We start from the raw sequence: 23,470 nt of genomic DNA, 5'->3' as shown, positions 1-23,470 counted from the left end.
AACGCTGCAGATCTGCAAAAAAGAAGTGACATGCTACTTCTTTTAAACCGCAGCGTATCCGCAGCTGATTTTCCGCAACGTATGCACAGCTTTTTTTTTCTCATTGATTTACATTGTAAAGTCAATTGCGGATCTGCAGCGTTTCTGCACTGCAAAAATACTGCGGATCCGCAGAGAATCCGCAACTTGTGCACATACCCATATACCTTCAGAAGTCTAGTCTGTGCCTTGTTGGGTCCGAGTTGGAAAGGGGGAGTGGGGGGATACAATATTCAGTAGGTGGTTTGAGTTTTGTGGCCGATTATAGGGTGACAAATCCATTTAACCAATGCAAGACCCACCAGACATGTAGTGGAGTGTTCTAGTGCTCGACTCCGCACATGGGATCCAGTCTAGATTTATACTTGATGTAATGTGACACATAGGTGGGTTTTTAAGGAGACACGGAGAATAGGATCTAAGTGTCGGTACGGGGACGTTGCCATGCGTCGGCCCGACGTACCGACACAAACTGCAAAAAAAAAAGAACAACGTGGGCAGCGGATGCAGTTTTTCAACGCATCCGCTGCCCCATTGTAAGGTCCGGGGAGGAGGGGGCGGAGTTCTGGCCGCGCATGCACGGTTGGAAATCGCGGACTCGACGCACCAAAAAACGTTACATGGAACTTTTTTTGTGCCGACAGTCCGCCAAAACACGACACATCCATCGCACGACGGATGCGACGTGTCGCAATGCGCCGCTAATGAAATTCTATGGAGAAAAAACGCATCCTGCGGGCAACTTTGCAGGATGCGTTTTTACTCCAAAACGACGCATTGCGACGTTTGTCAAAAAATGCTTGTGTGAAAGTAGCCTAACAGAACTGAACTGTGAAAGCTGCAGCCCATCAGCAGCCACTGATTGCCTGCAGTGCTCACATGACTTAGACAATGGAGGAACACAGCACTTGGAGTGGAGGAGAGGCGCTGGTTCAGAAGACAGGGGTCCGGGTCTAGTACAGGCTGACATGGCAAATCTAGGACTGTTTTACAGAATAAGTCAGGGGATCTAAGGCTCCGTTCACACGTCCATTCGGGTTTTCTGGTTGCTTTTTACAGCAGTTTTGCAAACAGAAGCAGAGGGGTCCCATTGATTCTAATAGGGTCTGTCTGAGTTCCGTCTTTTACAACTTTTTCTTCCTTTCTGATTGCATCAACCAGCAAAAAATTACAGGACCTCGGGTGCAGCCGGGCGAGCCTCCCCAAAAAGCCTTGCCACTATTACATCACGTGCAGACAATCACGAGGGAGTATCATAGCCCATATAAAAGCCGAGGCAGGGAATGCAGCAGCCGCTTTGTAGTGATTCTCTATTAATGAGAGGACTACAACTTAGCGATTGAGATAGGGAGAGAAAGCCATAAAAGACTGAACAAACTAGTGTGTGACAGCACAGCAGTGACTATCAGCATGTGAAGAACAGGTTATTGGCGACTACCGTTTACCCATAGTCCGATAGAAGTGTTAAAACGACCTCAACCTGAGGCTGGATTTGCATTAAACACTTGAAAGCGGTTGGATACAGTCCTAGGAGACCTCAGAGTGTTACACACATACATTGGAGGCTTTGCAGGACTTCTGATTTGTGGATTATCGACTTTGGATAATTCAGCAAATTCAACATTTCCAAAGATCCGCACATCTCCATGAGCACAGGCAGCGCGGTGACAGTGCGGACATTAATGAAGTGACATCTGCAGCACACAGAACAGTACCACACACTCACTCAATACAATAAATTCAGGGAAACTTTTATTAATCAACAGGAAGATCAAAACATACGACAATTCAGAATAAATCCATAACTTCACAGTAATCCGGGTCATACATGATCCTGACGACTACACACGGGAGAGGAAACACTTCACTGGTGCCAAGATGGTGACCGAATAGTGCTCAGACGGGAATAGTGGGACTCTGTGCACACGGACCAGACACACGGACAGATCCAGGATCACGGACATTAGCGAGTGCAGCAAAGACGCAGGAACATTACATGTGACCAATGTACGGAGACTCCGAGGCCGGATACAATCCGGAGGCATCATGTGCAGCACGTCATCAGCGGACATGGCTTCTCTGCTTTGGTCTCTGTTTTTTTCTAGAAGAGTCACCTGGTAATAAGCGGCCTACATACAGCAAGAAACAAGTGTGTAAGAGAATCTGTCAGCAGCAGATGACTGTGCAAACCAAGCACAGGCGCTCGACATGGACAAACGGTTCAGTGCACCTACACACCAGCTTGTTTTCCACCTATCTCCACCCCACTGTTCCTTGATTGACAGCTTTATTAGAGAGTGAGAGGAGAGCGGAGATAGATGGAAAGCACGTAGGTGGGAAAGTGCACCGAACGGCTTGGCCACACCTAGGGTGCACCGAGCATTTGTGCTTGGTTTGAACAGTCATTTTCTGCTGACAGACACCATTTAAAATTCCACTGCAGCACAACGACAGGTGAAATGAAGCATCACAGGTTAAATTGGTTGTATGGGATTTTACTTTTTTTTTTTTTTGCGATGGCACTAAGATTTTACAGACAGGTAATTGCTAACTACCTGCCTGTTCTGTCTGGAATTCATCTCTACCGGGTCACAGTGGTCACGAACTGCTCCTGTGGCTTCCGGTGACGTCACGTGGACAGAGCAGCTCCTTCTTTCTTGCGCTGATGACTGAGCATATTTGCAGATGTCATGCTGAATGACAGATGGCTCCCCGCTGCCTAACTGCGGAGAACCAGCTGTCAACTGAACAGACCAGACAGACAACCTGCCCACTGGTCACACTCGGTGTAGTCATCCACCTTTATCACAATGGGTTAATACTTCTATTGCATGTGTATCGAGTTCCTGAGTTTATGTTATTCACAGCGGAAAACGTCCAGATCGCCCATTAGATACCTAAATGAGGAAAGTGGCGATATAATACAGAAGGAAGGTCACAACACCATAGAGGAGAACAAACCTTATTAAAGGGGCGTCCAACCTCCATGGTGGCAAGGTGCTAACAAGTGGTGGCTTCCTCTCCGCCACATCTGGGCTGATCATGTACTATTATACACGGGAAAGCCTTGTTTTTAATGGCTGCATGTAACGCTGGGAAATGAGTGGCCAATGGAAACTTTCCAAGGGCTCAGGAGCCAAAATCAATGGCTCTCATTTCAAAAGGCTGATCAAAGCTTTCAAAATAATAAGAAACAAAACACCCCACAATAGTCACATCTTCTTTCCAGTCTTTGTTTGCAAGCATCCAGGACGTGGCTGCTGCTGCCAATCATTGGCAACATGCCGCACCGTTGCCAAGATGCCAGCAGTGCAGCACGTGACCACCGAATCCACCGATTAGCTGCATCACATCGCTTCTATTTTTTTTTATCAGTCCTAATAAAACATGACTTAAATTAGATAAAGGGCTGCAAAAAGTCCTAACGCTTCCAAAACACTTCAAAACCTTGAGAAAAAAAACAAACATCCAAAACAGTCCACTTTTCTTTTTTAAAAAACAAACAAAAATAAAATAAAATAATATGTGAGGAGCTGGTCTTGAAAAGTTGGAAAGTTTTTGTGCAACGTTTCAACATTTTTTTTTTCTGATGCCAGAATTTTGTACATAGTTTTTGAATGCATCAAAAAAAAAGTGTGTGAACATAGCATTAATGGCGCTGGATCTGTGGGGGAAAGAAAGGTTTATTGGGGTTTCTTTTCTTGTGTTCCAATATCGGCAGAAATTAAAAAAAAAAAAAAAAGTTAGAGAATTTTTTAATTTTTTTTTAAAGGGGTTGTTTGGATAAAGTCATCGATGAATAATTTGTCTGATTGTAGTCTCCATTATTCTGCCCGTCTATTGTACTTTATTATATACACCCTGTTCACACGGAGGGGGCTCCATACTGTAGGAGCAGCTGAGATTCTTCATCCACTCTGATCACGGCTGTTTACAAAGTATTAAAGTATGTGAACCGGGGCAATTTTTTTTTACTTACTTTTTTTTTACTGAAATGCATGAATTTGGCACTGCTTGGTTTTTACAGACTCTATTTCCTTGTTCATTGATTGCTGCAGAACAGAATTCATCCTGGCGTCAACTTTGTAACTCTTCTATGTCTCTTTTTCTGCTCAGCTCAACTTTGCTGTGGTCTGTGAGTCAGTAAGATACAGATAAAAGAACGGATTCCCGGTCAGATCAAGCTCACTGATGGATTCTCAGTTAACTCTCTGTGTTTGCTAGGTTTGAGGTTTTATTCAACACCATTGAGTGAAGAAGAAAAGAGTCCTGTGATCCTTGCTTTTAGGCCACGTTCACACGTTCAGTATTTTACATCAGTATTTGTATCAGCCTGCTGACGAGCTGAAAGGTAACGCCATGCAGTTGTCAATTTGTCTATACATTTCCAGGAGGAATAACAGAGGAACTGTGCAATTCAGAGTTCTAAAAGAAGCTCTTGAATGCTTAATTTTTATACGGGATGCAAATATGTACCAAAAAACAGACATGTCAGCAGAGGGGACGCATCCACCTTAAAGGGGTGTTTGCCATGTCATCTGCCATATTCATACAGCTGGGAATGGAGAGGTGACCGCGCCTGTGTGGCTTTCTCCATTCCTCTGTATGGGACTTCCAATAATCCTGAGTCTATGCCGTAATTAATCGAGATGAGTTTATGTCTTGAAGCCCAAGTTTCGAAATACATGAGCGAATAAGTCCAAAAATTATCCCTTTTTTTTTTTTTAAACTAAAAATTATATCTAATATATAGATACACACGGCCTGATTTCCTGACGGACTTTCGACAGTGGTAGAAAGAAAAAGTGACACCCCCTAACCATACAAAAAAAGTGCAATTTGAGAAACTCTTTCCCCGGCCTCTTCTTCTGATAATAGATTTTTATTTTCGATCACACGGTGTCAGATTTTCACATGTGCACCACAATTATTGAAACAATAATCTACAATTTTCCTAAAATTATAAATGTCGGAAAACACATTTGATAAAATGTCAACGTATTCAAGAAGACTAGAAAAAAACCCAAAACCTCTTACCTGTATATAATACACTGTAATGTCACCAAGCGCTCAGGCACCAGGGCGGAGGCCATTTCTGAGCTATATGTAGGCTTTGAGTCATTTGGTGTCCCTGCTATTACCGGTATATTGAAGTCACCGGGGTCCAGATTAGTGGCCCCCCCATTGTGTTGGGGGTAAATCCTTGTACCCTTATGTTATTACAATTGTTCTTTATATATAAGAGCTGTCCATTCTTATCATCAGGATTGTTTTTTTTTCCCCCCCAAGTAACAGCGCCACTCTTCTCCATGGGCTAAGTCCGGTACTGCAGCTTAGTCCTATTAATTAGAATGAAGAGCCGTAATACCAAACGCAACCTCTGAACAAGAGTGGCGCTCTCCCACAAAAATACAGACCTTTTTTTTTCCACTCCTGGTCAACCCCTTTAAGTGCACAAAAAAACAAAACAATGAAAATTGGGTTTGCTAAAGTTATCAAGATTGTTTAAGGGTTTTTTTTTCCATTGAGGGGAAATTAAAGGGATTGTTTGGCTCCACTTACTTCCACATATGGTGGTGAGCAGGGCTAGTGACGTCACATATCTGCTGCCTCACATGTGCAACACCGGCCCCAATCCCCTCCCCGATTACCCTTTAAAAGGGGTTTTCCACCTTTGGAGATCGCATGTATTTTGGGGCTAAAAATAATTTTTGCTCTTTGTGTTTCAATAAATTTTTTTGCACACTTTGCCTTTTTATAGCCTGTGTTGCAGAATGAGCAAACTGAGAATCTGTCAGTGAACTCATTCAGATTAAATCACGGGAGAGTTTGAAACCTTTTCTGAGCTCTTCTGCTGATTTATGGGCACAGACCACATCAAAGTTGCATGTGCTGCGAAGAGAAGAGCCTGTGCAAGCTAATTATTAAGAAGAACTAATTGTAAAAATAATTTTTAGCACCAAATTGTTTGCTTTTAAGTTAAAAAAAGGTCTCTTTTCATGACAATTGGGCAATATGGAAATATGGAGGATGCAAGTACATTGGCATTGTGTGGCTGTGACGGGAAACTTACAGGTGTCACTGGAAAGGAGCGAGCTTGCACAAATTTTGTGCCCAATTATGCAAAAAAAACAAAACAAAAACATTTATTCTGTAAATTGAACCCTTTGTCCCCCAAATTGTATATAAATCTTAGCAAATTAGAATAGAGTTAGAATATTCATAAATGATGTCATCCCGGCGATGGATCAGGCTCTGTGTGAGAATTTAAGGCGTTTATCGGATGAATATTGTGATTTAATGCAATGACTTCACTATCTGTGAGCGACTTTAGCCCTCGGTGCTAGGACCGGATGCCTCGTGGTATTAGCTCAGTGCCGGATTGTCAGGAGTGGCCGCAGTGTGCACTTATTGCCGGGTACACGGGGCTGAGTCCGTCCGTCTCTCAGAGGGCGGGCGACTTGTTGATCAGTAGTGAGCAGCAGGTCAGGCATCCGTCCACTTTGGACAACTCGGAATTGGCCACGGGAATCAGCATGTGCTCCTTCAGCTTCTCAAACACCTAGGGAAAAAAAAAGTCCAAAAATTATCCGGAAAAAAAAGTCCAAAAATTATCCACAAAAAAAAAAAAATATAACAATGTCATCCTGGCATAAGGAGAACTTTCTAGTATGCTATGAGTATCAAATCCTGACAATTCCAAGATCTTTGCTTGCTGTTATTGAATGGGAACATTGCATGAGATTTATCAACCCCAATTTTAATTTTTTTGTGCTTTCCTTTTTTTCCCCTCTCTTTCTACTAAGAAACTGAACTATACATTTGGTAACAAAATATAAAGTTAGTTATTTTTTTTATTATTGTTGACTTTAGGGGGGAGATTGAGGAATCAAACTTACAATTTTCTTTCTGAATATTTTTAAAAAACTTTTTTTCGTTTCACCTTTATCTTTTTTTTATCCCCTTTTGGGGACTTGAACCTGTGATTCCTTGTTCTATATAGAGCAATACTACAGCTCCTGGCACGCAGGGAATGGTACAATATTGCGGTATGTACATGAAATGATGACTTCCTATGAAGCCCAGCAGGTGGCTTTACTTTATGGGGAGCACAAAGGCGACGGGGTCCTTTGAGTAGTCGCCCTAAGATTTTGTTGTATGGAGCAGGCGCACTTGTATGCTCACAATATAGGTTCCTCAAGGATCAGTCCTAGGCCCCCTACTCTTCTCGTTGTATACTGCCCCTATTGGACAAACAATCAGTAGATTTGGTTTCCAGTACCATCTCTATGCTGACGACACCCAATTATACACTTCTTCTCCTGTTATCACACCGACCTTTTTAGAAAACACCAGTGATTGTCTTACCGCTGTCTCTAACATCATGTCCTCCCTCTATCTGAAACTAAACCTGTCAAAAACTGAACTCCTCGTGTTCTCTCCCTCTATTAACCTACCTTTGCCTGACATTGCCATCTCCGTGTGCGGTTCCACCATTACTCCAAAGCAACATGCCCGCTGCCTTGGGGGTCATCCTTGATTCTGACCTTTCATTCACCCCCTACATCCGATCACTGGCTCGCTCTTCTTACCTGCATCTCAAAAACATTTCTAGAATTCGCCCTTTTCTTAATTTCGACTCTGCAAAAACTCTGACTGTTTCACTTATTCATTCTCGTCTGGACTATTGTAACTCTCTACTAATCGGTCTCCCTCTTGCAAAACTCTCCCCGCTCCAATCTGTCCTGAATGCTGCAGCCAGGATCATATTCCTCACCAACCGTTACACCGATGCCTCTACCTTGTGCCAGTCATTACACTGGCTACCCATCCACTCCAGAATCCAGTACAAAACTACTACCCTCATCCACAAAGCACTCCATGGCTCAGCACCACCCTACATCTTCTCTCTGGTATCAGTCTACCACCCTACCCGTGCCCTCCGCTCCGCTAATGACCTCAGGTTAGCATCCTCAATAATCAGAACCTCCCACTCCCGTCTCCAAGACTTTACACGTGCTGCGCCGATTCTTTGGAATGCACTACCTAGGTTAATACGATTAATCCCCAATCCCCACAGTTTTAAGCGTGCCCTAAAAACTCATTTGTTCAGACTGGCCTACCGCCTCAATGCATTAACCTAACGATCCCTGTGTGGCCTATTTATAATAAAAAAAAAAAAAGGTTCCTCGCATCATGTTCTCATACACTTTATGCAGTATTAGCCCTCTGTGTCTGTACTGCTACATACTTAGGCAGGTAACTGGTTCATGCAGCTTTACATGAACACCTGAGCCTTACACTATAGCTGGCCCGAATAACTAAAGCAATTGTTACCATCCACCTCTCGTGTCTCCCCTTTTCCCCATAGTTTGTAAGCTTGCGAGCAGGGCCCTCACTCCTCCTGGTATCTGTTTTGAACTGTATTTCTGTTATGCTGTAATGTTTATTGTCTGTACAAGTCCCCTCTATAATTTGTAAAGCGCTGCGGAATATGTTGGCGCTATATAAATAAAATTATTATTATTATTATTATTATCTAACCATTCCTGATATTAAAATGAGCATTTTAGGATTCCATCTAAAACTTAATATTAGACAGGGAAATTTTCACAAATGATTATGCATGGATTTTCACAGGCAGTACACCAGCTTCATCAGGCCAAAAAGATCCATTTTAATAATCTCGCCGTTTTTATTGTGAAATCTGCTGACAGATCTGTTTTAAACGAGAGTAAACAGACAGATGCTGCCCCATATTTATCACGGTGGCTCATATTTTCTGATGTATTGGTGCATTTTGCATGAAAATTTGCGCCTTTTTCTCCTGTTTATTTCACTTTTTGGTTGTTTCACTTTATAGCAATATTTTGTGCTAAAATCCTGGTGCACGGCACGAATAATCCAGTGCATTTTATGAGCGGCATCCTCTTTAATGATGCATTTTACAACGGTCTATTGAATTTCAAAGTGTCGAAATCCCTTTCTGGAATACAGACCTGATATCCCCACAGCTGAGGATTTGCTTCAGTCTACACAAACCCCATCAATGGCACAATCCTGTCCTGATCGTTTGTTTACAATGTATCAGTACAGCAACAATGTATCAATCTGGAGTTGTTTCGCTGATGGAGGATTGTCTAGGCTGGATACAACTGTAGCAGGACTGACTGGGGCTTTATTCTTATAAATTCAGGCTTGATGCCTATACGCCATATCATGGACCTGCAATATGGCGCTCGTATGGTCTAAAAACTTACTTTTACGCTCTCTGGAAACTCCTCGGGTGCTCGGTGCAGGAGTACGTGACCTTTTCCCGGGATGTTCAAATAAACGCAGTTGGCGGCCGCATCATCGGGGACGGTCAGCTTGTCATAGCGGTGGTCGCTCATCTGCTGCATGGTCTGCAGAACAGCAGAACGACATCAGAATCCTTAGCGTCTATTCATATAGGTTTCCGGCCTTATATATCGGGTGTAAGTCATTGGGCAGTGGATCCACTATATGGCTATAAATCAACTAAGTGGCTCCAAAACTACTACTCCCAGCAGGACAGGAGTTGTAGTTTTGCAGGAGCCAAAGATTGGACGCCCCTGACTTTAGAGGCGAGAGTCGTCATCATTTCTTCCCGATTTGCATCGTGTCCCTATAGAGGGAGATCTTCCTGGTTAATGTTCTGCATAGTGAAGACGTGTGACTGGCGGATCACACTCGCTCTGGTGGAGGAAAGTGCAGACCCCCGAACTACCATCACCTGTACAATGCAGCCGTCATGCAGGACACTGTGCAGACCTGCAGCGGACCACGGACAGCCAACAGGGCTGATCTAACAGGTCGTCTGATGTCTCCAGACACGAGAGATGACGTTGTTCTATCCTGAAAGAGCTCAGTTTTTCTATCTTCTAAAGTATATGACTAAGATATGCCATCACTATTAGATCATGGCGCTCCGACTTCTAAGATAAAGGGGTCACACAGCAGGTCGGACCCCCACTAATCATAAAAAAAGAAATCGCTTTAAAAAGAAATTTATGTACATACATTTATTATGGATTACAATTTTTTTTTTGCAATTGGGTCTCATTAAAAATGTTGTACCGTTCGGCTTTTACAGAATCTTAGTTTCCCTGCACAATGCAGGCTGCTAAAATGAGTTAACTGAGAATCTATTAGCGAGCTCGTTCTGATGGATCGTTTGTATTTATCTGTTTTTTTCTGAACTCAATTGTGCTGATTAATGACCACATGACATTTAAGCTGAACTTTGATATGATCATAAACCACCGATAAAAAAAATAGCTCTGATCAGAACAAGTTCACTAATGGATCCTCGATTAACTCATTCCGCAATATGCAGGGAATCAAACAGTATAAAAAAAGCAAAAATTCTTAATGAAACGCAATTCCAAAAATTATCTTTAGTCCTAAATAAATGCATTTAGCAAATAACAATGCCCCTTTAAGTTGTCGGCTTATTACTCTCAATCTTTAGCGCTATTCTTTGACTTATACACAAGACCTAAAACAGACCAGAATAGGACTTTAAAGTATTGATGGACATCAGGAAAGAAAAAAATCATTTAAATGAGTCAACTGGGAATCTGTCAGTGAGCTAGTTCTTAAGGGGAATCTGAACTTCATTTATCTGTCTTTTTCTGAGCTCTCCTCAGCTGATATATGACCGCATCAAAGTTCAGCTCAACTTTGATGTGGTCAGTGGTCAGAAATCAACACAGAGGAGTTGGGAAAAAGACAGATTAATGGATGATATTTTTATGGAGGATCTGGTATTCGCCAAACTATGATCTCCATCAACTATGTCACTGTCTCCACACTCTGAAGCGGTAGAGACGTTCTCAGGAGTGATGGATGGTGGGTGCTGGAAGGAAGACCCGAAAAGGCAAAACCAAAATTATAAAGTTGGATTCCGTCTCAGCCATTTTTTGTGTATTTGTTCAGTGTTTTCAGATCTATTCCACATCTTACCCACAATAAGGCTACTTTCACACTAGCGTTTTTTTCAATATGTTGCAATGCGTCGTTTAGGGGAAAAAACGCATCCTGCAAAGTTGTCTGCAGGATGCGTTTTTGCCCCATAGACTAACATTAGCGACGCATTGCGACGCATTGACACACGTCGCAACCGTCGTGCGACGGTTGCGCCGTGTTGTGGCGGACCGCCGGGAGCAAAAAACGTTACATGTAACGTTTTTTGCTTCTGACGGTCCGCCATTTCCGACCGTGCATTTCCTCCCCCACCTCCCCGCACCTCATAATGGGGCAGCGGATGCGCTGGAAAAATGCATCCGCTGCCCCCATTGTGTGGCACATTCACTGCTAGTGTCGGTAACCTCGGCCCGACGCACTGCGACGGGCCGAGTACGACGCTAGTGTGAAAGTAGCCTAAGGTGAACGTTTCAGAAACCTGACCCTGAGCTAATGCTTCCTTTGGCTTCACAGGAGTATAATGACGCCATATGTTTTATCTGGTGGTTTGGGCTCTGCACCGTTGTGGGATCCCACATGCAATTATACCGGAGGATGCTTGTGCCACGTTCGGAGAGCAGTGATCAGGGGTCTGGCACCAGGAGCACTGAATACTTTCCTATACAGATCTGTATTAGCCGCAGGCTCGTTCTACTCCTACAGTGGTGCAATGTGAATAGATAGCCAATAGGTGCCAAGCAGCACCCCGTTCCCAGCAAGGTATGGGCTGCACAACATATGCACTGATTGGCACTAGAATATTTAGCAATAGGACTCTTTATTTGCTCTGCGGAAAATAACGGGAGCAGCTTAATTAAAAAGGAATATGTCAACATTATCCCCCCCCCAGACAGTAGACATGGGCAATGCATGCAGGTCTTTGAAATGAAAAAAAAAATAACATTGGATACCTTTATGTCTTCTATTTGTTGCTGCATTCTCAAGAAATCAGCATTGTAATCCACAATCAAATGAGGCATTAAGTGCTCTTGGCGTGACCGAGCACTCCCCGAGCCACTGCCTCACCTGTTTGTTCTCCACCCTACCCCAGACTCTTTAGCTCGATTGATAGCTAACTGCCTTATTTCCTTACCTGATGCTTGGTAACACACAAACAGCATAGGGAACAAGCAAGGAGACATGCAGAAGGCATACCCCTTAAAAGAAATATGTTAGAATGATCAACATCCCCCCCCAAAAAAAAAAACAACATAGACACATTTAACTCTTCTATTTGTGGCTGCATTCCCAAGAAATCAATACTTTAATTCATATGTAACTTAGGCATTAAGTGCCATGGGAGTGGCAGAGCACTCCCCAAGTCACTGCCTCCTCTAATTGTTTACCCCCCCCCCCCAGCACCGGGTTTTTTAGTTGGAGTGATAGCTTACTGTCTGATGTCCTGTCCTGATGCTTGATATCACACAAACAGTGAGATATCAATCAAGCTAAAGAGGCTGATGCTGGGAGGGAAAATAACTTAGACGACACTGGCTTGGAAAGTGCTCTGTCACACCCAGAGCACTTAATGATTCATTTGGATGTGGGATGTGCAATAAAATTCTTATTTTCTCAGGAATGCAGCGACAGATAGAAGATGTAAAGGTGTCCATGGATCTATATTTCAAAGACCTGCATGCCCATATAAGCGGTTTGTAGGGGTTGATCTTACTGACCGGTTCCCTTTTAGGGGTATTACCTCTGCATAAATGATCACCGAATCATTTTGAGTGTGAGACCCTCATTGATAATCAGAACCCAAAGGTCTTTTTTTCTTTCAAAGTTCTCCTCTGCCTACAAGAACATGGCTTTGTTAAGGTACTTCTTAATAAACTCAGTCCATACCTTCAGAGCTTTCTGCGCCTCCTCGCTGGAGCCGATAACGATCAGGTTTGGTCCGGCCATGCTGCAGAAACTCTTCAGATGCAAGCTGTCACACACGGGGACCGTGGACACTGCGTAGTCCTGCGGGACAGAAGACGTCCGGGGATATTAACGTTATGTTTTTATGCTGTGATTTGCACAAAATTTTTGCAAAAAATAAAAAAGCTATTGTTATGTTAAAAAAATGTATGCCCAATAAAAGGGGTTTTCCTCTTTTAGGGACATTTTTTTTACTCAAATGCACATATTGGAGCCTAAAGATAACTTTTGCAATTAGGTTTCATTACGAATTTGTCACCGAGTGCCTTGTACAATCTTCTGCTGCAGAATGAGTAAACTGAGGATCCATCAGTGAGCCCGTTCTGATGGTGTGAACAGAGAATTTGTAGCTCTTATTTGTCTTTTTCTCAGCTCCTCTCCGCCGATTTATGACCACAAACCACATCAAAGTGGAATGTGCAAGGGAACAAAAAGTCTGTAAAAGCCATATAGTGCAACATTTTTAAACAAAACAAATTGCAAACATGGTTTTTAGCCCCAAATACATGCATTTAAGGTAAAAAAAAAAAAATATCCCCCCAAAATGGATAACCTCTTTAATATAACCAGTTTCTTTCATGGGACTTGCTGTACTGGTCAGAGACATGTAACAATTGTTAGAAGTTTATCAGTGATAATAGTGCAGTTTGTTCCAACACTTTGTAATATATGTTATAAAATAAAGTCTGACGTTGGCGCGCCGTGTATTCTTACCTTAAACGTGTCGGCCAGAATCTCCGCTCCCCGCTGATTGGTTCTTTTGGATAAACCCACAAAGAATTCTCGTCCTGAAAAAAAAAAAATCTTGTTACTCAGCACTGCCACCTAGTGTACACCCAGGGGGTTGCCACTCGTCATTTTATTAATTTTTTATTTTTGTGCCGCTGATAATAAAGTTCTCTGTGTCGGTCAATAAATATTATTCAGTCCGGAGACTGGGATTCATTACTCTAATTCCTCCAAAGAAAGTTTCCTGGAATTGAGGCGAGAAACAAACAAACAAAAAAAAAAGGCTTTCATTCGATTTGACGATTTAAAAGGGATATTTCAGTGGGCAAAAATTCTCTGAATTGTTAAATTGGTGTGGGACCCCCACCAATCACTAAAATGGGGCACTTTTGTTCCCCATTCTCTGCTGATTTTCCTCTGGCCACATGATGACATCCAGGAGGAGATGGAGCGGCCAGTCCTTCTTGCACCCAGCTTCTCCATTCATTGTCTATTGGACTTGTGACTAGCTCCTCATCCTGACCGTGGTCAGTGCTGAACAGAGGATTAATAAACCCCCTGTTTAGCAATTAGGGGAGTCTCACCCAGCGATCCAGTGGCAAGTAATAATTTTTGGAAACTGGAAGAGTGCATGCACCCAGCCGCTCCATTCATTGTCTATTGCACTGACGAAGATAACTGAGCGCTGAACCCGTGACCGGCTGCTTCACTGGCAGCTCCTGCTGACTGCGGTCTTGTTGTCAGGGCTGAACACAGGATTAATAAACCTACCTTTTTAACAATTAGTGGGGTCCCACACAGCTATTCAGTGGCAGGTGATAATTTTTGGACACTGGAATAAAAGAGTAGCCTAACAATAGTGGGTGCATAGGCAGCAGTTGCACCTGTCCCCCGGTGCCCGAGTACCCAGAAGACACCAGTATTATAAATGGTACCTGTTCATTAGGGTCTGGGTCCCAGATTTTGCATTCATCCCAGGAGCTTCAATGTAAGGGGCCACATTACCTGTAAACAGCACATCTCCACCATCTAAAGTGGCGCTTTCATCGGTCATCTCCACCACGTTCATCTGCAGGTCCTGCAGCGCCTTCTTCACAGCCTCCACCTGCAATAACATCCACATCTGTCATTAGTATTAATAGTATCCCCCCCAAAACAGTGTGATCTGCCCCTCGGGAGGCTTTAGTCTTCTCTCATTATATCCACTGTTACATTTTCTCTACCTTCTCTCAGTAAATCAAGAGAGTTGGCTATGCTGCACATCAATGTTCGACCCTTTAATGAGCCTTACAATCATAAACACCAAACCAGAGAATCATCTACCGTCCTCCCATCACATGGCTTCAAGGGCATCGCACTCCACCTGCTAGACTGCGCTCTGCACTGATGAGGGGCAAACACCCCGAAATTGGTGGTCTTCAGGTTATTGTTTATCCATGGCCATATTGCAAGGCTTGTTAAAGGGTCAGACACTGACTTTTAGGGTAGCACGTGCCACATCTCCTTACTTGTCAGATGGCTTTATCATAGAGCAAAATAAACTGTCATTTTTTTTTTGCATATTGTTCATATCAGGAACTATGTATACACACATAAAAATTATAGAAATCTTTACACTGGCGACAAGGACGCTTAAGATTCGCACTTCCTGTTCTTTGCTGAAAAACTTTTCAGCAGCCTCATTATCATCAGAGGCAAAATTACAATGTTAAGTAACACCTGCACACACAGCTGATAACACAATAGGTGATGTCAGACCTGACCCTGCTCTCCCTCCCTTCACGATGAACTTTGCACACGCTCATTAGATGCTTCAGTACAAAAGATGGAGTCCAAGTCTGATGCTGCTAATGTACATGTGTACATCTTGAAAATACGGGAAGTTAAGAGGCTAAAATTGTCCCAGTGGCCAGTCTGAAAATTGCAACTATAATTCTTTTTAATATAGCTCATGGTATGAAAAAAAATGATAAAAAAAAATACATGTAACATAAGAACTTGATTTAAACAGTTTATTTTCTGATGGCATATTCCTTTTTAAAGCAAATCCCCCATCAAATATGGCCAATGGAAACAATTTCACCTTTGCTGGTTGCATCGTTAATTATTCACAGTTAATCCCTGGCTAATCAGAACCCAGTATCTGCGTTAACTAACAGTATAAATTAGGAAAATTACTTTAATGAGCAAACAAAGAACAATGCACCATATGGGTGTATCTTCCTTCTTAACTACTTGTGAACCATTTAAAGTCTATGGGCGGTCTACGTTCTATCTCTACAGCGACTTTCTAAAAGTTCACTGCATGGTAGAGAAACTGCATGAGATCGTGCAGCTGTGGGAGCAGAGAGTCATCTGTCAGACACAGCCAGACTCCGCATAGAGAAGGCAGAGATGGTTTATTACTGTCTCTGACTTCCAGATCGCTGTATATACAGTACAGCTGTAGTAAGTGCTAATGGCGCTTCCTCCTCTGGGTCCAGCGGTCATCTGGATGTAAGGAGGGAGCAATAGCTGCTGGGCCCTAGGAGAACAGGCGAGCTCTGCTGTGCAGTCAGAAGGCTGTATTCCAGGGGTGTCAAACTGCATTCCTCGAGGGCTGCAAACAGGTCATGTTTTCAGGATTTCCTTGTACTGCACAGGTGATAATTTAATCACCTACACAAATAATGAGTTAGTGATTAAATTATCACCTGTGCAGTACAAGGAAATCCTGAAAACATGACCTGTTTGCAGCCCTCCAGGAATGCAGTTTGACACCCCTGCTGTATTCCCACTGTAACTTGTGATAATATACCAGGCACAGTTACAGGGAAAATCAGATTAAAAAAAAAGAGAAAATTTTGAAATGCCCCTCAAAAGGTCTTTTACGAAATGGGAACAAATTTTAAATTGTGTTTTACTGGACCTTTGTGATCATAAAAAAATAATACAAAATGAGAAAGATAGATAAGTATCTAATATATAATTGCCTAGAATACTACTTCCTGCAATTTGTGCCAACTTCCTGTCCGGAGCTAATGTCCGGAGCTAATGTCCGGAGCTAATGTCCGGAGATAAGTGACGTCAACAGTGTCCAGTGTCTGATTGGTTGCCGCCTGCTGCGAGTGACCAATCAGAAACGTGCCGTACTGTGACACACTCCGCCCGCCATTTTGGTGTGATTTTTGAATTTTTACCTCACAGCAAGTTTCTACTGCGTGGAGGCGGGCCCAGTGACGTTGCTCTTCAAGCTCCTGCCGAATTTCGTCAAAAAAATGATAATACCATTTACCAAAACTATATATATTTAGTTGTGAAGTGGTTCAGTGACATTTTCACACCAATTTTGAACTTTTGTTTGGTGTTTTCTCCATATACTGCCTATTACTTTTGTTCTTTCTTACTATTATTTATTAATTGTATTATTCTTACATTTGAATAAATAAAGTATATATGGATTCTAGACTCCCGATTCTTTAGAATCGGGCTGCCATCTAGTTTCCCATATTTTCCTATCAATATCACCTGACATCGGCAAAAAAAAAAATAGAGAGAGTACGAAATTCACAAAAATTAGGCCCCATGTATCATAAAAAACATGCAAAATTGAATTGAATATCTCAAAAAGCTTTAACAGCTCTGTAAACTACATGCACGAAAAAAAAATGAAAATGTGTCTGGTCAGGAACAGGGAAAATAATCTAGTCCTCAACTGTAAAGTAAAATCTGGCTTGGCATATAACCGTAGTCAAGCTGCAAAGTTTCCTAAAAGGGACCTATCACCAGATCATAAGTGCCCACTTTTTAGTGTTATTTTATTTCTGCTGCTCCCCTCAGTATGCTGGATTTTTTTTTTCTTTTTTTTAAATTCACCATACAGTTCTAAAAGATATGGGTCCAAGGGGGCGTGGATCACAGGGTAATAATACAAAGCAGCTTGGAGACACACCGTAGAGGATGCTATGAGAAACGCCCACAGGGAGCTTTGTGAGCCTCACCCCAGAGGATAATATGAGCCATGCCCACAGGGAGCCATGTGAGCCATGCATCAGAGGATACTTTGAGAAACGCCCACAGGGAGCCATGTGAGCCACACCCCAGAGGATACTATGAGTCACGCCCACAGGGAGCCATGTGAGCCACACCCCAGAGGATACTATGAGAAATGCCCACAAGGAGCCATGTGAGCCACACCCCAGAGGATACTGAGAAACGCCCACAGGGAGCCATGTAAGCCAAGCCCCAGAAGATACTATGAGCCACGCCCCAGAAGATACTATGAGTCACGCCCACAGGGAGCCATGTGAGCCACGCCCCAGAGGATACTATGAGCTACGCCCACAAGCAGCCATGTGAGCCACACCCCAGATACTATGAGAAATGCCCACAAGGAGCCATGTGAGCCACACCCCAGAGGATACTATGAGTCACGCCCACAGGGAGCCATGTGAGCCACACCCCAGAGGATACTATGAGAAATGCCCACAAGGAGCCATGTGAGCCACACCCCAGAGGATACTGAGAAACGCCCACAGGGAGCCATGTAAGCCAAGCCCCAGAAGATACTATGAGCCACGCCCCAGAAGATACTATGAGTCACGCCCACAGGGAGCCATGTGAGCCACGCCCCAGAGGATACTATGAGCTACGCCCACAAGCAGCCATGTGAGCCACACCCCAGATACTATGAGAAATGCCCACAAGGAGCCATGTGAGCCACACCCCAGAGGATACTATGAGTCACGCCCACAGGGAGCCATGTGAGCCACACCCCAGAGGATACTATGAGAAATGCCCACAAGGAGCCATGTGAGCCACACCCCAGAGGATACTGAGAAACGCCCACAGGGAGCCATGTAAGCCAAGCCCCAGAAGATACTATGAGCTACGCCCACAGGGAGCCATGTGAGCCACGCCCCAGAGGATACTATGAGAAATGCCCACAAGGAGCCATGTGAGCCATGCCCCAGAGGATACTATGAGAAATGCACACAAGGAGCCATGTGAGCCACACCCCAGAGGTTACTGTGAGTCACGCCCACAGGGAGCCATGTGAGCCATTCTCCAGAGGATACTATGAGTCACGCCCACAAGGAGCCATGTGAGCCACGCCCCAGAGGATACTATGAGCTACGCCCACAAGGAGCCATGTGAGCCACGCCCCAGAGGATACTATGAGCTACGCCCACAAGCAGCCATGTGAGCCACACCCCAGATACTATGAGAAATGCCCACAAGGAGCCATGTGAGCCACACCCCAGAGGATACTATGAGTCACGCCCACAGGGAGCCATGTGAGCCACACCCCAGAGGATACTATGAGAAATGCCCACAAGGAGCCATGTGAGCCACACCCCAGAGGATACTGAGAAACGCCCACAGGGAGCCATGTAAGCCAAGCCCCAGAAGATACTATGAGCTACGCCCACAGGGAGCCATGTGAGCCACGCCCCAGAGGATACTATGAGAAATGCCCACAAGGAGCCATGTGAGCCATGCCCCAGAGGATACTATGAGAAATGCACACAAGGAGCCATGTGAGCCACACCCCAGAGGTTACTGTGAGTCACGCCCACAGGGAGCCATGTGAGCCATTCTCCAGAGGATACTATGAGTCACGCCCACAGGGAGCCATGTGAGCCACGCCCCAGAGGATACTATGAGCTACGCCCACAAGGAGCCATGTGAGCCACGCCCCAGAGGATACTATGAGCTACGCCCACAAGGAGCCATGTGAGCCACGCACCCTTTGTAAAGACCACAAAAATCTGCACAAAATAAAAAAGCCCATATCTCTGGAACCATTTGGCGAATTACAAAATAAAAATAAAAATCATAATATACTCAAGGGGGCGGCAGAAATTAAATAAGTGCAACAACTGCCAACTTTTAACCTGGTTGTCAGTCCTCTTTTAAAGGTTCATTACCTTCAGTAGGTGGGATTAGAATGATCATTTGCCTTGTGTCCGATGGACAGCTCATTTGCATACTGTTTCCCAGAATGCATTGTCTGATATGTGAGCCTCAATATCTCAGCCCACAGTCTCAAAAGGGGGAATGGGAAAGCTTCCCCAAAAGCTAGAAACTAACGTTCTGCAGATCACATTAAATTGTAAAAGAATTTTTATGCATTTTCCTGATGTAATATTCGGAGAAGACGACATTTCCTTTTGCTGATGGAATATTTGGTAATAATAGGATTAGTAGCAATATATTTGAGGACTTTTAATTGCCGTTATACAACATGTCTGAACCCTGGAACCCGGAGCCGGCAGCCGCTCAGTTCCTCATACCTGTACAATTAATACCGGTATGAAGCCATCGAATGACGTCCGTGCTTGTTTATTCATACTGACAATTAATGCAGCGGCCATCCAAGTCTTCTGGAGGAACATGAATTTCCCCGTAGCGTCTGCTCCAAGCGCCCGGGGCTGGAGGTGGCTTATGTCAAATATGTGGCGCTGTAAACACGGCCATATATCTCCCCTGCACCTATCAAAAGTTGACACAAATATGAGGTTGACATTTGACAAAAAACCTGAGACCTCGTGGGATTTCTGAGAAAAATTTACAAAAGAATCTAGGCTAAAGCGCGTTTAACAATGGCGCGTTACATCACCAAAAATCTGCAGATTTCACAGAACTGAAAAGCAAAACAGGCATCAAGTACGGAGGCGGCTTCAAGCGCTAAAATAGAATATTTGACAGGTTACCTTACCTGGGAACGGCCACAACTCAAAGCTTTACAGGGTTTACCTGCACCTTGCATGTCTATCATTTTTGGCATACCTCCGAAATGAAGGGGCCAGGCATCTAGCCTCAGCTAAGTAGGATCCTTCTGTCTACATAAGTCTGGACTGATGTGTTTCTTAATGTATCTTTCCCTTTTCAAAGATCCATCTTCCTGATACAGAGATTCAAATCCCCCGATAGCATTAAAATGGGTTTTCTGGTTTCGGAAAACCCTTGTCTTCCTGGTGTCGTTTGTTAAAAAAACAAAAAACAAAACTGTGCTCCGTCCCCCCTCCCCAGGTCCAATGCAGATTTCCTACCACTGCTCCCCGTATCTGTTACTTTCTGCTGTCCATCACTGCAGTCAAGACCAGAAAAAAACGTATTATACAGTTCCTCTAGGGGGAGCTCCAGAGCTCACTGAAGACTTGTCTTAGGCCGGTTTCACATTTGCGGTTGTGTCCGCAGCATTTCTTCCGCAATTATCCCCATGCGTTGTGTTTCCTATATTTAACATTAGGGACGCATGTGTCTGCGATCGGTTGCGTTTTGCCGCGCTTGAAGACGTATGCGTCGTTTCGTTGTCTGTGGTTTGGCGCGGTAAACGCAGCATGTAGTAATTTTAGAGGCGTCAATTTGCCGCCTAGAAACGTATGCGGTTGTTAGCGCAAGGAATGCGGCAAAAAAAGCATTACTGTCTATGGGAACGCATGCGTACACGTCTTTGCGTGCGCATGCGTTTGATGCGCTTGCATACTTCGGACTGCGCATGTCCAGGAACTGACTTAGACATGCCCATTAAAGACACACCCTCCTGGAAATACCAAACGCATGCGCATAAAAAGTGCGAACACATGTAAAACGCATGCAAACGCGTTTTTTTACCATCATGTGTAAGCTTATGCGGATAATAAACACTGCGTTACCAGACGTTTGCATGCGTTTTTGCATGCGTTTGCGGACGATATGCTGCAGACTTAACTGCAAATGTGAAACTAGCCTTAATTTTTAAAGGGAGTGTTAAGATTTTCTAAAACTGGAAACAGAATAAGTTATAGACACATCTGGTAAATCTTCTGTCGCTCTACAGTCGCCCCCGCTGTTTTTTGTGAACAGTCCTTAATGATAATGTTCTCATGACATGATTGTGACCACTGCAGCTAATCACTGGTGAGGGTAACACATTCAAAATTGCATTGCCACTCCCTTCCCGACAGACCCACAACTGTGACTGGGCCTCAGTCAGTATGGCGGGGCTCAGTGTCTGGGCATTGCGAAAAGTTGAGGAAATGTTGCTTTCTTGGAGATCAACAGTGGAATCTGCGAGATTTTCCAACTCTTTTGGGAATCCTGGAGGTCCCCGTGTTTTTTTTGGGGGGGAAGGAGTCTATCAGTTGGCACATGTTGGCAGTGGCAAAGTTGGTGGTGCTAAATATCCATTATGTAGGCAGGGTATAATCCTGTTATTTGGCATTGCCTGTTCCTAGGTGCAGGACTACACTTTTGGGTAGAATTCGGGTCGGCCTGGATGGCTCCTCAGAGGTGTTGCCCTTTGGCTTCAACAGACATCTGACTTGACCCTAAAATACACGTTAGATGAAAGTCAGATGAACCCAACGACTTTGGCAAGAGTCTGTCAGCGTCTTTCTCCTCTCTGCCCATTGAAAACACAGGAATGATTGGCCGAGTGTTCATGTCTATGGGGAAGTCTGGAGAAATAACCGTCAACAACAAACTTTTGGCCAATACTTATCTCAACTTTAGAGCTTTACTCCTTTTTCTCCGGTAGTTAATTTGCTATTCTCTGAGTTCCAGGCTCCATTCTCCTGAAATATTAGTCCAGCCTATATTCTTGCATATTGGGCAAGCTGCAACTTTATTCTGATTAATCTGGACTGGTATGAAGCTTATTTCACATCGCGGCGCCGAAAAATAATATGAGTAATATAGAAACATCCTGAAGTTTAGAAGCAGACGCATTCCTGAGTTATAAAATGTCTATGAAGGTAGATGAGAGGCACAGAGTATCTGCCAGAGCTCCTCTATTTCTGGGAAAGAAGCAATAAATGTGTGTTAATGACATTTCTAAGAATTTCCTGTTGTCCAACGCCGCAGTAAAATCCAGTCTGTCGCACATGAAGCCTGCTACACGTGTATCCAACGGGTCAGGCCACCAGACCGGAAGACTCGCCTTCATGTGCAGCTTGGAAATAAACCCGACGTGACAAGCATAACGGCAAAGTGATACAGTAAGGAAGTGGGGAACAAAAAGCACATGGCAACCCAACAAGGTGTCAATGGCAACCCAACAAGGTGGCAATGGCAACCCAACAAGGTATCAATGGCAACCCAACAAGGTGGCAATGGCAACCCAACAAGGTGGCAATGGCAACCCAACAAGGTGTCAATGGCAACCCAACAAGGTGGCAATAGCAACCCAACAAAGTAGCAATGGCAGCCCAACTAGGTGGCAATGGCAACCCAACAAGGTGGCAATGGCAACCCAACAAGGTGTCAATGGCAACCCAACAAGGTGTCTGTAAGTCTATGTCTGACCCTTTTTTAGTCAACCTACTGCCACTGGGACTGATGGCGCCAAGTCAACACACATGCACAATATTTAATCTGATCAAAGTGGGGACACTTGACCAACCCCTCTTCTTATAATTGGCGTTGGACCCCTAGCGATCACATATGGTAAATTGTAACCCCCTTAAAACATGACTCAGGTTACCAGCTGAACAAGAGACCCATCTGCAGACAGCTCTGTTTTTTTTGGATTCTCTTATAAGTGGGACTATAGAGACAGTTTACCTTCCCTTGATGGAGAGCCATTTTTCTTTTCGTAGTAGGCCACATTGTCTTAAAGTTTCTCTACGCAATTAGATCTCTGATGGGGGTAGCGGTACCTTCTAGAATAAACTGAGGAAACAGATTTAGGTGCTAAATTGGGCAGGCAATAAATGGGACAAATTTTCTCTGTGTTAAAAAATAGTTTTTTTTCGGTGCCATATTGGAAAGACGTGAGCCTGAAAGTTGTCCTTCCTCAACAAAGAGACCTAAACCCCGCCCCCGAGTA

At 43.9% G+C, this 23,470-nt stretch overlaps 1 protein-coding gene across 4 annotated transcripts in view; it reads right to left on the bottom strand.

Moving 5' to 3' along the window:
• Positions 1 to 1,769: 1,769 nt before the first annotated feature.
• Positions 1,770 to 23,470, bottom strand: part of DDAH1 (dimethylarginine dimethylaminohydrolase 1) — a 122,632-nt gene continuing 100,931 nt past the window's right edge. For 3 of the 4 annotated variants that reach the window (XM_069737981.1, XM_069737979.1, XM_069737980.1), the window contains 5 exons: positions 14,683 to 14,782; positions 13,663 to 13,736; positions 12,871 to 12,990; positions 9,300 to 9,443; positions 1,770 to 6,601 (listed from right to left, as the gene is read on the bottom strand). In XM_069737981.1, coding sequence (XP_069594082.1) covers positions 6,485 to 6,601; positions 9,300 to 9,443; positions 12,871 to 12,990; positions 13,663 to 13,736; positions 14,683 to 14,782 — 555 coding nt within the window. In that variant the 3' untranslated portion in view covers positions 1,770 to 6,484. The remainder of the gene's footprint in view (positions 6,602 to 9,299; positions 9,444 to 12,870; positions 12,991 to 13,662; positions 13,737 to 14,682; positions 14,783 to 23,470) is intronic. The other variant, XR_011315095.1, reaches the window with a different exon arrangement.

This window comes from Ranitomeya imitator, chromosome 8 (genome assembly GCF_032444005.1).
Source record: "Ranitomeya imitator isolate aRanImi1 chromosome 8, aRanImi1.pri, whole genome shotgun sequence".
Classification (NCBI taxonomy): Eukaryota; Metazoa; Chordata; class Amphibia; order Anura; family Dendrobatidae; genus Ranitomeya; species Ranitomeya imitator.
This window is presented reverse-complemented; position numbering and strand designations above follow the sequence as displayed.